General features: G+C 49.6%; 1 protein-coding gene across 1 annotated transcript in view; it reads right to left on the bottom strand.

The window, feature by feature from the left end:
• Positions 1 to 8,948: 8,948 nt before the first annotated feature.
• Positions 8,949 to 13,430, bottom strand: part of LOC111818468 (forkhead-associated domain-containing protein 1-like) — a 48,740-nt gene continuing 44,258 nt past the window's right edge. The window contains exon 19 of the mRNA XM_023722543.1: positions 8,949 to 9,259. Within this exon, the coding sequence (XP_023578311.1) occupies positions 9,227 to 9,259 (33 nt within the window). The 3' untranslated portion in view covers positions 8,949 to 9,226. The remainder of the gene's footprint in view (positions 9,260 to 13,430) is intronic.

Consider the following 13,430-nt stretch of genomic DNA (forward strand, 5'->3'; position numbering starts at 1 on the left):
AAAAAAAAAAAAAAAAATCCTACTGAACAAGCTCCCAGGGAGGGTGGTCACACAAGTTTGAGGTGAAGGATTATGCACCATGCAAATTGTCAAAATGTTAGGACAGTGCTGAGGATCCTCATAAAACCATGCTCCGGGGCTGGGGAGTTGGCTCAGGGGAATAAGCGCTTCCCTGGCAAGCGCAAGGGCCTGAGTTCAATTTCCAGTTCTGAAAAAGAAAACAAACAAACAAATAAACACACACACACACACACACACACACACACACACACACAAAACCACGCTCACAGGCCAGGTGGCAGAGGACGGAGCGATGCAGGGCCTATAAACTACAGTGGAAGGTGCAGCGGAACGTCCGCCATAGAGTGACTTGTACAGAAAGACCGTTACCTGACAGGTGTCGACTTATTTACTAACATTACTGAATTAAAAGGTATTTTAAAGAATGAAATAGAAAAAACAAACAAACAAAAAAAACAAAAACAAAAGCAAAAAAACCCAGAGTCCAGAAAATGTGAAATTATCATTCACTTGTTCATGAGAATAAAAATGTTCAGCTTCAATGATTTTTTTTCCCCTTATTTTTTAAAGCTCAGAATTAAGTTCTGTCAGTCTTGGGAAGTTTAGTCCATCTACTTGCAAGCCGGGTTCCATATCTCATGCTCACCTGAAAGGTCCAGCAGAAAAAAAATGTTGGTCTGTTATTTAATGAATGCGCATTAACTATACTGAAGTATAGATAGAAATCTTTAAAATTAGGGCTGGGGAAATGGCTCAGTGCCTGGCACCTGCCTGGCAAGAGCAAGCTCCTGAGTTTGATCCCTGGTACCAAAAAAAAAAAAAAAGTTTAAAATGAGCTCTGTGTGTGCTTAGATTGCCAAAGTTTTGGTCTTCCTCACAAAACAGCTAATTTACTTTAAAAAAACAAAACAAAAACAACTTGGGAGTCTCAGTTTACCCTAAATTGTGACTTTTAAGCTTTCTGCATGAAAGAAAACCACCTGTATTACAGGATATTTTGCATCTGCTTGGCTTAGGACAAACTTACCAGTGAGAGTACATGAAGGGATTCTCTTTCTGGGAAAACCACGTATATGTAATAAAGCTGGGGTTCTCCTTTGAATGAGTTGGGCTGCTGTGTGACTTCGGCTCCCTGGTCAGTTTCCCACTTGGCTGGTGTGGACACAGCCGGGGTGAGGGCAGGCACAGAGACACACAGGCGCAGGAGCTCCCCTTCTGTACCTGTTGCATCTTCTAGAAAGGGGGCTGCGTGCTGGAACCTTGCTCTCCAGACCTCAGAGCTCAGGAAATGCTGCCCGGATGGGTGAATCTTTTTAACACCTCTTGGGGTGACTTTTCACAGTTTTTGGGGTTTGCAGAATTCGGTAGCTGTAACCACAAGACAAGAGCACAAGCTGCCTGGGGCTTGGGCACCCAACTAAGGAGACCACAGATGTGATCTGTGATCTGCCCTAAAGTCAGAGGTGCATGCTGGGATCTCATATTGTTTGACCTTATCTCTTTCTAAGGTCACTGGATTTGAGGAAAAACACTTGTTTCTTCCCCAGAAATGGAAGAAATAGTGAAGGAAAGAAAAGGGGAGATGACCGATGAACTCTGATGGGAGAGGAAACTTCTGGGAATGCCAGGGGCCTTGTTCTTCGGGGTAATTGCTTTTGCATGAGCCTCAGCTCTGTGGCCCAAACATGGATTCTGGCAGAAAGAAGTGATCAGCCTTGGTGACACATTTGGTCATGTGGAAAGAATGATCTTCAGGAAAAATCACACCCTCGGTAAAGGATTTTTACAGAGGCTGGAGTGAGCCCGAGCCAACTCTGACGCTCTTCCAGTGGCGGCGAGGGAGCGAGGCAGTCTTAGTCATCACTGACTTATGTTTCTTTTCTTCCTCCTACATGTGCTTGTGTAACTTGGCTTTCGGGGAGGGATGAAGTAGCCTTAAGAAAAACAACAGCTCTTTGCAAAAGAGAGGTGGGGTACAAGGAGGACAGATGCTCTGGGAGGAGCCCCTGGGGGTGATGGGAAGGTGACTGGAACAGGGCTGGACATTCCAGAGCCTGCCAGAACTGAGTGGTCCTGCCAGCCCTGCAAGACGCTAGAAAAAGCACCAGGGGATTAGCGAGCTGTGAGAGATAAAGTTGACTCAGAAAATGCAGCATCCGCTTAGCACTTTACAAATACCAGCATGCTAATTAATCATTATGAACACCCTGTAGTCATCAGGAATCTCTTGGTGGATTGAGAAAGGTGCTTAGAGGTCAAGGTTCACGGAAGCGCCATCAATGGGAGCAATCGGGGTGACGACAGGAGGAATAGTCACAGTCCAGCTGGCCTCAGAACCTTTTTCATCTTTGGAAAATCTGGAAGTTGTGCAAGGAATGGGTGAGATAGGGAAGCAAGGTGCAGATGGTGTCAGGCAGGCACTCAGGGACCCCCCCAAGTGGGGCAGGTGGGAAGGGGGATTGTGGCATGGACAACAGCTGCAGGTAGGGGGGTCCAGCTGCAGGTGGACCCATTTGGAGAGCACTAGAAATAGTGTATCTCTTGAGCGTCTCTCAGAGTTTTCATGGACACTTTGAATGTGTTTGAGGGCTTAAGGTGATCTTCTAGTTGGGTGTAGGTGTCCAGCTGGGCACCTGGTGATTTGTGTTTCTAAGTCCCTGGTCCTCTTTAACATCTCCAGTGGCCTAAGTCTTAGTCTTGTTTTAAATCCCTAAGGGATGTAGGTGCGTAGTATGTGTGTGGGGGTGGGGAAGTTACTTTACAACTCAGCGATGTCAGCTTCTACAGTGGCCTCCTGGATTCTTTCCAAAGATGCTGCAAAGCTGGGCAGCACATGATGGTTTTTATACTGGCAACAGCTACTCCGAGAAAGCAGAATGCTGCTAAATCCATGCAGTCAAGACCCATTTATGAAGCGTGCCAAAGCCTGGGCACTGGTCCTGGAATACTCCTGGTTGGAAGCCCCTAGGGAAAGGGCAAAGGAGCCAGGTTGAAGTGTGAGATTTATTGGACCTCACACTGGGTGACAGAAGAGGCGACAACTCTTCTAGCTACTCAGCCCCTGCCCCCTCTGAGGGCCCGGCTCTCGTTAGTATGGGTGTTCTACCTGCACCATGACCTCACAGTGTGGAACCCAGCCCCAGCTGAATGCTGGGAAAATATTTGTTGATTGAACACACCATGACCTGCTCTGCCGGAAGGCTAGGAAACATTGTTTACTTAATGTCCCCTCCAGAGTTTCTAGTGGCTCATTTGTAGGTCTGAAAGTCATTGCCACGAAAGAGAAGCTGCTAAAGTGACACCTCTGTGCACCCACATGACTCAACACAAAGGTCCCAGGAGCTCTTAGAACACAAGGCTCTCAAGTATCTGCCCCCAGTCTCCTCCAGCGAAGTGACAGTGGCATTAGATAGCGGTTGGGGACATATGACCTGCTGGTCCTTGGGCATCTCTGTGGTGCAGAGGTCATTTAAACTGCTCTCTGCTCAGAAAAGAGGGCAGAAGGAGTAACAGGAAGAAGCTTCCAGTAAACACCGCATGTAGCCACCGCAGGGGCACCGGGAGGTTGGAACACTGAAAGAGACACTGTAACATTAACTCACAACAGACCAACGCAGAGAAAGGCAAAGTCAGGTGAAAGGAGCAGTGTGGTGCTTCGAGGGCACCTGAGGTATCCAGTCAGGACAGCAGGTTCTCAGGAAGGGGTGTGCAACCCGGTGCCAGGAGGAAGCAGGTGTCATGAAGGTGGCATCTGGTAAGGCGTGGCCGGGGGGAAGCTGGACTTCAGCCACTGTGCAGAGGCAGCTCTCTGATGGCCAGGGTGGTGTAGTGTGATGGCTTGGAGCTGGGGGTGGGCATCCCTCAGGGATGACCTTGGGCAAGCTGCTGAGCCTTTCTGGCCTCGGTTGATTTGTCTGTGAGGAAGGGTACTGCTGTCCTCCGGCAGGACTTGCGAGGATTTGATGAAAAAACAGTATAGGATGCTCAGTGCTGCTCCGGGCACATAGTGAAACTCAAAAAGCTCCCCATGGCCAGGACAGTGATCCTTGGACTTTCTGGTGGTCACAGGAAGGCCACAACCATGCAGACTTTACCAGTCTGCTCTGGTGACAGTTTAGGCTTGGCAAGTCGGCTCCACTGCCTATGTTTATAAACAGGTGAATTCACTTGTCATGTTGCAGTGGCAGCTGAGAAGTAACCGTATACGCATTGGCCACGTCAACAAAGTGTCACAGTCTTTTGCAGAAAAAGGGCTTTTGTTAGCTGCTTTTTGATAGAAAACCTTTGCCAACCCTATCTTCATGTCTTATCACATGACCAGCAGGCTCCTGGACTGTGCTGAGGACAAGGGATACATTAGAGCAGTCAAAGGCGTGAACTTTGAACTCTGACCCTTGCCCTGTGACCTTGCACAAGTTACTCTCTGGACTCATTGTCTCACAGGCAAAACAAGAGCCAGGCACACAGTGAGGCTTAAGTGGGGTGATGTCTCGTCTGCACCTCTCACAGTGACCGGCGGCATTATAAAGGGCGCTTACCATCAGCAGCTGTAAAATCTCCAGCTGCCGTGTGGCACCGAGAACCCCAGATGGGGGTCACTGCTGCATCCAGATCTCTTTAAAAAACACCCAGCAGCAAGCCTGTCCAAACCCCCCAAAATGTGTGTGTCCAAGGTGGGCAATCCTCACACACAACATTCCAGGGAACTGCTCCCAGCCCCCTTTTTGTTAGAGCAGTAGCTTAGACTGTGAATGGGGACAGGGGTTGAGGCCACTCAGCGCTTAACAGGTACCCAGTGTTTGTTGCCTGGATGAATGAAGGCTGGTTATTTGCCTAGCAAGGTGATGTGTCCCCCGGAAGGGTACCTCTGGGCTCTCTGATGAGAAGACCACCATTAGCCAGAAAGCCATGTTATGTCTACGTGCAGGAAATTGGCACGGTACAGATGAGAGGAAATCTCAAACCAACGACCACGGGGTGGAGGATTCCTGGGGGAACAGATGGGCGAAGAGAAACGTTTAAAAACAAAACCAGGCACAGAAGGTCATGTGTTGGCCCAAAATAACTGGGGACACAGAGCAGCCGGATGCAAGCGGCACATCTTGATGGAAACGAGGCCAAGCCGATAAACTGAAATAGTGTCCCCCTCACTGGGCGCCCTACCTCCTGCTCCGGAGGCCTCCGCAGCAAAAAGAGAGGCGAGGGACTCACTAGCCCCCAAACGGTTTGGGTCCGGCTGCTCACTACTGTATCACTTTTGCCCTTGAGCCCCTGAAATCTTGGAAACCGAACCGCGACGCTTCCCGGGAGCATACTCCGGAATGCGGATCCAGAAGCTATTTTTTCCCCCCAGACATTTCGTGGCTCTGATTTCTGCAACAGCAGGCGCTGGTGGAGAGAAGGGCACCTTATCTGCAAAGTCACGATTCCAGCAATCCGTGTGGCTACTGCCGGCAAGCGCGGCGGAAGGCAGCTGCTGTAGCTCTTCGAGGAGAGGCGTGGAGATGGGGCTGTTGGAGACAGGGCTGTTTGGAGGGACAGCCGGGACTCTTACACTTTAGCATAACCCCCAAGGAGAGGTCGCCTGGGGCCTCTCAGATCCACGGTGGGGAAGACAAGCGTCTTTGTAACAAAGGCCAAAAGGTGGGTTATTGGTTACAAATCACCCAGACTGGTGGACGCAAAAAGGGAACCCAAATGAGGAAGAAAAGGCGATCCCTGGCTGCCCAGGCCTGATGTCAGCTCTGTGTCGCCTTTGACACCCCATCCTTCCTCATTTCCTTTCAATAAGCTGACTTCCCCACAGCCTGCCAGGTGCAGGAGATGTCTGTGGTTTGAAACGAAGGAAGTGAGTGATTAGGAGGGGTCCTAGTGGAGCCCCAAGGTGGGTCTTGAAACTGACCTTTGTATGGAAAGGCGCTAGGAACTAGGCAAGGTGCCGCAGGCCATCGGCGCATCCTTCTTCCGCATCACTTGGGATTGTCTGAAGCTTCAAGTAACCAAAACCTAATGTGGGCAGAGGGTAACATTTGGGAGCCCCTCCTGTACTGACTCTGGCTGGGTCAGCTGGGAAATTAGCAAACGCCAGGCAGGTAGGGACTTGACTAGCGCTGGAGCGCTGGGAACCTGTGACCACCAGGGTGTGGACAAGCCTGGTCTGGCTTGTGGGGTAATGAGAGTGTGCGGAGCTGAGACAAGGCGTCCCCGCCAAGGCCAGTGTCTCAACCCAGCTGCCACTGCCATCTAAGATGAAACGATCCTTTGTTCTGTGTACTGTAGGGTGTTAGCCAGATCCTGGACTCCACTCTTGAGATAATGGTAGAATCCTCCTGCCCTTATTGTGATAATCAAAATGATGTCCACACCCTGTCCAGTGTTTCCGAGAATGGCAGGAAGTGGGGCTACTCTAACCAGTTAGCCCCGGCCAGACCAGCCCTGACAGTGAAAGTATACAGCTGGACCCATGCGATTGAGAAAAATAATATTTGATGTTTTCACTCATGATTTTTCGGGCAGCTTGTTCCAAGCACAAACATACCTGACCACAGTGACTTACACGGGGAAGGACTTATTTCTTCTCTACAAGCAGTTCAGGGTCCAGAGCTCAGAGATGCCACCAGGCCCTGCCCAGTCCCTCTTGTCCTTCTACTCCATTGTTCTCGGTGAGCCCCAAAGCAGCTGTTCTTGATCCCAATCTGAGCTCCAGGCGTGGGAAAAAAAAAGACCAGGCAAAAGGACAAAGGATGGAATTGTGTTCCTAGTGAAGATTACCTCTTCTTAGTCCACAAGGAAAGCCTTCCCAGGGGCTTTTCCTTATGTGTTAGTGGCCTTGATACAAGGGAAATGAAACTCCCGACCTGAAGGGTACCTGGGATGAGTTCAGGTTCTCTAAAACCAAAAAATGAACTTTAGGAACAAATGGAGGGTAAAAGCAGAATATATTTATTGGGGGGAAAAAAAGCTCCTGTCCTAGAGAGGGACGCAAGAGGGGCCTGAACGGATTCCCCCCAGGAAGCTGTCTCTTCCAGGGACTTTATTATAGAGTAAAACCATGCAGTGAGGTGGGTCTAAGGTGGAGAACATGGGAACTTGCTTAAGGTGGGCATGAGGTGGGACAAAACTATGGTCATCCAATGAGCTTACAAGCACCATTGCTCAGGTAAAATTGATTAAATCCAGGACCGAATGAAGCAAGTCACGGGACAGGGTCTCTTCCTGTTGGAGGTTGGGTTAGTGATTCTTTTGGGCCCTTTCAAGGTGATTGATACCTAGTTAGAATATCAATCACTGATACCCATCCCCAGGGAAGTATGTGGCTATGTTTGTTTACTTTGTCATGAGGTATAGCCCAAAGCAGGACTGTCTGTCTCTTCCAAAGTTGCAAAGTCACCATGTCTTCCATATTGTCTCCTTGAGGGCCTGGCCCTGGCTGACTGCCTATAATATTTCTATCTAATTTAGTTGCCTACAACAGCCTGACCTGTTCCACATGGTCAGTCCCAGCTGCAAGGGAACCAGGCAATTCAAGGCATTTAGTGGTCACCGTACGTGAGCAAGGAAGGCTGTACATGACCATGACTCAGCAAGTAACCTCAGTGTCTGCTCGTACTAACCAACATGTTGTAGCACTCACTGAACTATGTCTCTGGAGTTCTGGGGTTCCTACAAAGTTCCTTTTTTTTTTTTTTTTTTTTTTTTTTGCGGAACTGGGGATTGAACTCAGACTCTTGTGCTTGCCAGGGAAGCGCTTATTCTACTGAGCCATCTCCCTGGCCCTAAAGTTCTATTTTTAAATACCAAAGGCAGAGAGCCACTGATTAGAGCAACAGTAATTAGACCGGAAATCTGGTTGGTCTACTACATGGAGCATCAACTCCCCAGCCAATCAGCTGCAGCTAAGAGGTGCTTTGCGAGGCAAAACTTAGGTGGGTTGCTGCTCAGGGGAAGGGAGAGTGTGGCTGAGGTGACACCAAAGACCGATCTAGCTCAAGGTGTGAAGAGAACTGTCACTGTGGGATGATGTGTTGAAATGATAAACATTCACGTATCCTCTGAAAGACCCACTAGCAGTGGAGTCAAAGGCATTATATCTACATATGCAACTCTTAACATACATGTTCAACAAACAAATAACATTTGTCATACAATTTGATTCCCAAATATGTGCCAGCTGCTTGAACTCCTGCTGAGGCAAGCTGCCTGGTCTGGTGTTGGAGAAGAACTTGCTTTTTTTGACTTCAGAGCTAAGGTACAGGCTAAAGCTTGGAGAATCTCAAGAGATTTTGCAAGGTTAAGTGTGTTAGTTGATGCATTATGTCAACTTGGCTGAATCAGCTCTGGCAGCGTGGGGGCCTCGCCCTGCAGGTGGGCAGGATCCAGGAATGGAGAAAGGTTTCCTGCCCCCTGCCTGGTTTCCTGCTGCCCGGCCCGCTTCCGTGGAGAAGTCTGTCTTTGGAGGAGCTTGATCTGCCACTTTGGAGGAGCTCTGATCTTCACTGTGGAGCACTGGTCTTCGCAGTCAGCGCAGAAGGAAGAGAGAGGGTTGATGGACACCGCTGCAGCTGCTGCTCCTCCTCTGCTCTTCATTGTTCTCTGCCGCTTGAACTGCTGACGTTTGCCTTGGAGCCAGCGGAATATGGACTGAACCTCCAGTAACTGTGAGCTAAATAAACCTTTCCTTCCTTCATTTTGTGTGTTGGGTATTTGTCCCAGCAACGAGTAAAAAGTAACTAAGACAGTAAGTAAGGCTCATCTTTCTGCTTTACACACCAACACTGAGTGAGCCATGCTTTCCAAGAGGGTCTTCTGTTTCCCCTCAGGTTAAATCAGTATAAAGAGTACATTTGGCTTTAACATACAAAAATATTTTTTATTGTGGATTTTCCAAACAACAACAACAACAACAAAAAATCAGTTGTATTCATGATTTTTGGCTCTGTCCTGTGGTGTAAGGACAGGTGGCCGGAGAGAAGGTAGAGTATGGGAGAAATGGGGCACAGAGGCCTTTCTAAATTCCTTGGGAAGGAGCATGTCCTCCTGGGCAGTATGTGCACTTTGATGACTGGACACTGGGCCTGTCCTTTTGGCCTGGGACTGGAGGGATGGAACCATCTTGGTGTAGCAGAGTGGACAGCAGGAAACAGAACTAGAAATTCATGCTCAACGCCCGGCTTCTGAGTGTACTGGCTGTGTGATCTTGAGCGAGTCAGCGAGCCTCCTTAGGCTTCAACCTCCTCATCTGTAAAACAGGGAACACAAATCTATTCAGCTCCCAGGGCTCAGGGAAGGATTACAAAACTGTGGAGTGCTGTAGACATGTCAGTCATTATTACAGAGCAATAAAAAATGGGTTTGCATTCTAAATTTATTATAACATAGTAACCTCAGATATAAATCACTATCCCATGGCCTAGAGCCCTGAGGTCCCTTCTGCCTTGGAGCTGCAAGACACGTCTTAGGTTTTCTGCACTATGGTCTTGTGGGGTTCCTTGGAGATGTGATGGTTTGGTATATCTTGACCCAAATGCGGGACCACGTAGTATGCCTGCCAAGCTAGGAGCCTCAGTTGTGAATCGCCTCTTTCCATAAAAGTGCATATATGTGCTGAGGTATGTGCAAAAGAAACCCTCTCCCAGACACTTCACAGTACACACAGTGCAAATACCAATCTAGAAAGCCAAACCCAAGGGTAACAAGCTTGAGTCCCAGGGGAGCTCTGAGGACTTTGAGAGAGTCCAGCCGACTCACAGAGGTACTGCTGGAGCCCAGATGGGGCAAAGTTTTCTCAGTTCGTCCATCCAGGCTTAGTAGGCAAAAGACTCCGGCTGGCTTTGCTGGGTGCTTCTCTCTTCGTGTCTTTTTCTTGGTCCATCGTTAAAGTGGCTTTCTTGGTTCCGACCTTCAATAAGCAAGATGCATAAACACCTCCAAAACAACCCCCCAAAACCAAGCAAAACTCCCCAAACTCTGTAATTGCAGTGAGATCCCAAAACGTGCTTCACAGATAGTTGTGTTTTTGTACACAAAGAAAATGTTTGTTGTTTAAAAGGCGCTCTCTCTCTCTCTCTCTCTCTCTCTCCCTCTCTCTCTCCCCCTCCCTCCATCATCTATCTATCCACCTATCATCTATCCATCTATCATCTGTCTATCTATCCTCTATCTGTCTCCAAGGAGGAGGTAAGATGCCTCATTGCTGTCATGGTACCCTAAGGAGCCCACTCATATTTGGGGCGCACCCATCTGAGCATGCAGATGTTGCTTTTTTGTGTGTATCTTCGTGCACCCCAGTTTGAAGCCGGGAGCTTCGTGTGATGAGTGCCCTCACTGCGGTGGTTTCTCCTGACAAGCTGTATCCTCTGTTTCTGATGGCTTGAGAGAAAATGCAGGCTGTTCATGCTAGCCCTTTTCTCAGCACCTTCCGGGGTGGGGTCACCCCTGCGGCCACACTCTACTCCCAGGTCAGAGGTAGGTGCTTGGCCACTTGGCAGCTGCTGGACTTTTTGAATAGTCCCTCCCAGGACTGGTGGCTATGGGCTCTGAGATGCTGCTCACATCTTTGCTGTCACATGTCTGGAGAGTGGCCAGCGGGCGTAGATGCTTAGAGAGAACAAACCACATGTGTGTGCATGTGCGTGTGCACGCACGCACGCGCATGTGCACGCACGCGCATGTGCACGCACGCGCATGTGCACGCACGCGCATGTGCACGCACGCGCATGTGCACGCACGCGCGTGTATGCCCGCGCGCATGCGTGTGGTGATTCCTGGGATCCCAGCGCACCAGTGCTTTTCCTTGGCATGTGGGCACTCATTTCTGTGTCTTCACAAGGACCCTGTTTATGTTCATCGAAGCCCCAGAATCTCTTTCCCACTTAGTTCTGTGCATACTTAAGATACTATTGCGACTTCCGAGTTTATGTCCTACAGGCTTAAGTTGAGTATTTTCCAGGACTCTGACCTTTACGGCAGACAGACAGACAGACAGACAGACAGACAGACAGACAGACACGCGCGCGCGCGCGCGCACACACACACACACACACACACACGCCCTGGGGGGAGGAGGGGGCCGGGAGCCGAGCGGCATTCCAGCTCTCTCATCATTCCAGCTCTCTCATCGCCTACTAACCCTTGGTTTCCTCCCTTGCTGAATAAAGACCAGGAATGGAAGAGCCACCTCCTGAGCTCTTTTCACTTTGAGGCAGGTATAAAAGGCCTTTCCTGAGGGCCCCTTCTTGGCCCAGAGCAGCGTTCTGAAGCTCTGCATTCAGCATCCTTTCAGGTGAGAACGGCTAAGATACTTACAGTGACCCACCAAGTAAATACGGTCCCGAACCCAAGGAGAAAGAAAATAACAAATGCCGTAAGCTTTCCCTCTCTGTACAGCCTGTTGTACCGTACTCCTGTTTATTTGATTTTGGACACAATTGCTGCCTGTGGGTGGCTCCCAAATGCTGGTGCCCTGACCTGCTGTTGGGTCGGCTGCTGGAGTTGGAGCCAGAAGGTTGGTTAAAAATAACCAGCAGCCGCCACCCACAACCCTGCCAGGAGCTTGGGGCAGAAAGAGCTTTATTCTTTCTTTGGCAGTGTGACAGGAAGGGGCTGACTGACCCAGGAGGGGGAGGCTGAGGAATGTCACCCTGCACATGTGGGCAGGAAGGACATAGGGGACAAAGCCCCGGGGGACGTGGTGGAGCCCAACCTGAAAGCCACGAGCAGGGTGCCAAGGCATCCAGGACATTGGAACTGTGTACTCATCCCAAGGGTCACAGCCACAATCTGAACTGTCACCTCTAGGTGGGAGGTCACTGGACACAGTGGGGTGGGTGATCCACACAAGCAGAAGCCCCAGCCCATTCCTGGGGGACCTCAGGGAGAGTGTAGACTGACTTCCTGTAGGGGTGAGGGTGGGGCTGGGTGACACACCATTGAGTAGATTCCTCCTGACCTCCTGCCCCTGGCCTTTGCCTTCAGAGAACTTTGCCCGATGTAATTAATTACTTAGTATTTGTATTTACTTTTTTTTTTTCTTAATAGTGCTAAACCCATAAGCCACGAAGGTAGGGACTGTTATCCTTTGCACTGATCTAGCTGTGTGGTTCTCCATCTCGTTTTCATTATTGCAGAACCTGGGATTGAACTCAGGTCCTTGTGTTTGCCAGGGAAGCACTTATTCCACTGAGCCATATCCCTGGCCCCTCATTATTGCCTTCTGCCACTGGTTGTAGACATTTTTTCCTAATCCATCCCACTTTATGAAATTTGATGTGACAGCACCATACTAGAAGAGATGATTAAAATATATAATTAGGGACCGGGGAGATGGCTCAGTGGAATAAGTGCTTCCTTGGCAAGCACAAGGCCTGAGTTCAATCCCCAGTTAAAAAAAAAAAAAAAAAATATATATATATATATATATAGGAATGTCTGAATTTAAAAAAATGTATTAATCCTCCTTGAAATTCTCCCCCTCTCTTCAAACACACTTATCCCATCACTTTATGCCACTTAAAACATTTATTTATTCATTTATTTGGCATAGGGTTTCACTCCGCAGCTCAGACTCGTAGTGACCCTCCTGTCGCAACCTCCCCAATGCTGGGACTACAGGTATGCGCCACCATGCCCAGTTTTGGTCACCAGCACGGCACACCTGGGGTTTCAGGGCCGGCCTAGCGTGCGGTACTGGGGATGGAACCCGGCTCCTTGCGCTTGCCAGGAAGGAGCTTAGATGCCGAGCCGGCGCCCCAGCCTGTGCCACTTCCTGAAGCAGTTCTGGAACTGCTCTTGTTTTGTTATGAGGTGTGATAAAGAATACCATGGGTCCTGCTGCCAAGTGCCGCCCGCCAGAAAGACCTGCTTTGTGGACACCGGCCTGGCCTCCTCCGCCTCGTTCACCAGTGGGCTCTACGCCATGTTTCTCTTCCCCAAAGTCAAAGTGACCGCGGGAGGTCAGGGTTTGGAATCGATTCAGACCAGCACTCACGAAAGAGCACCGCAGGGTTCTTTGCGAAGTGGCTAGAAGGGTGGGACCAGTGAGTCCCAGGCCAGGCAGAATATTTGCAGCGTGGCCTTAGCAATGTATCTTTTACTACAATCACTTTATTTATTTGCTGTATTTTAGGGAAGGGTCTATAGGGCGTTCAGTATCTCATTACTAGATCAGACTCATAGTGATTCTCGGGCTTACAGCCTCCCAAGAGCTGGGATTACAGGCAGGTGCCAGCGCTCCCAGTCTCAATTGCAGTCTCAGCTGGCCCCGGGGGCAGGGCCAACACTGCAGGCCTGGGGATCAAGCCCCAGGCTTCTGTGCCTGCCTAAACAGGCGCTTTAATCTCCTGGGCTACTTGGCCGGCCCTAATGCTGAGCTATTTGGCCAGCCCTTATAATCACTTTCTTTCTTTCTTTCT

This window comes from Octodon degus, unplaced genomic scaffold, assembly GCF_000260255.1.
Source record: "Octodon degus isolate 3935 unplaced genomic scaffold, OctDeg1.0 scaffold00092, whole genome shotgun sequence".
In the NCBI taxonomy this organism is placed as follows: Eukaryota; Metazoa; Chordata; class Mammalia; order Rodentia; family Octodontidae; genus Octodon; species Octodon degus.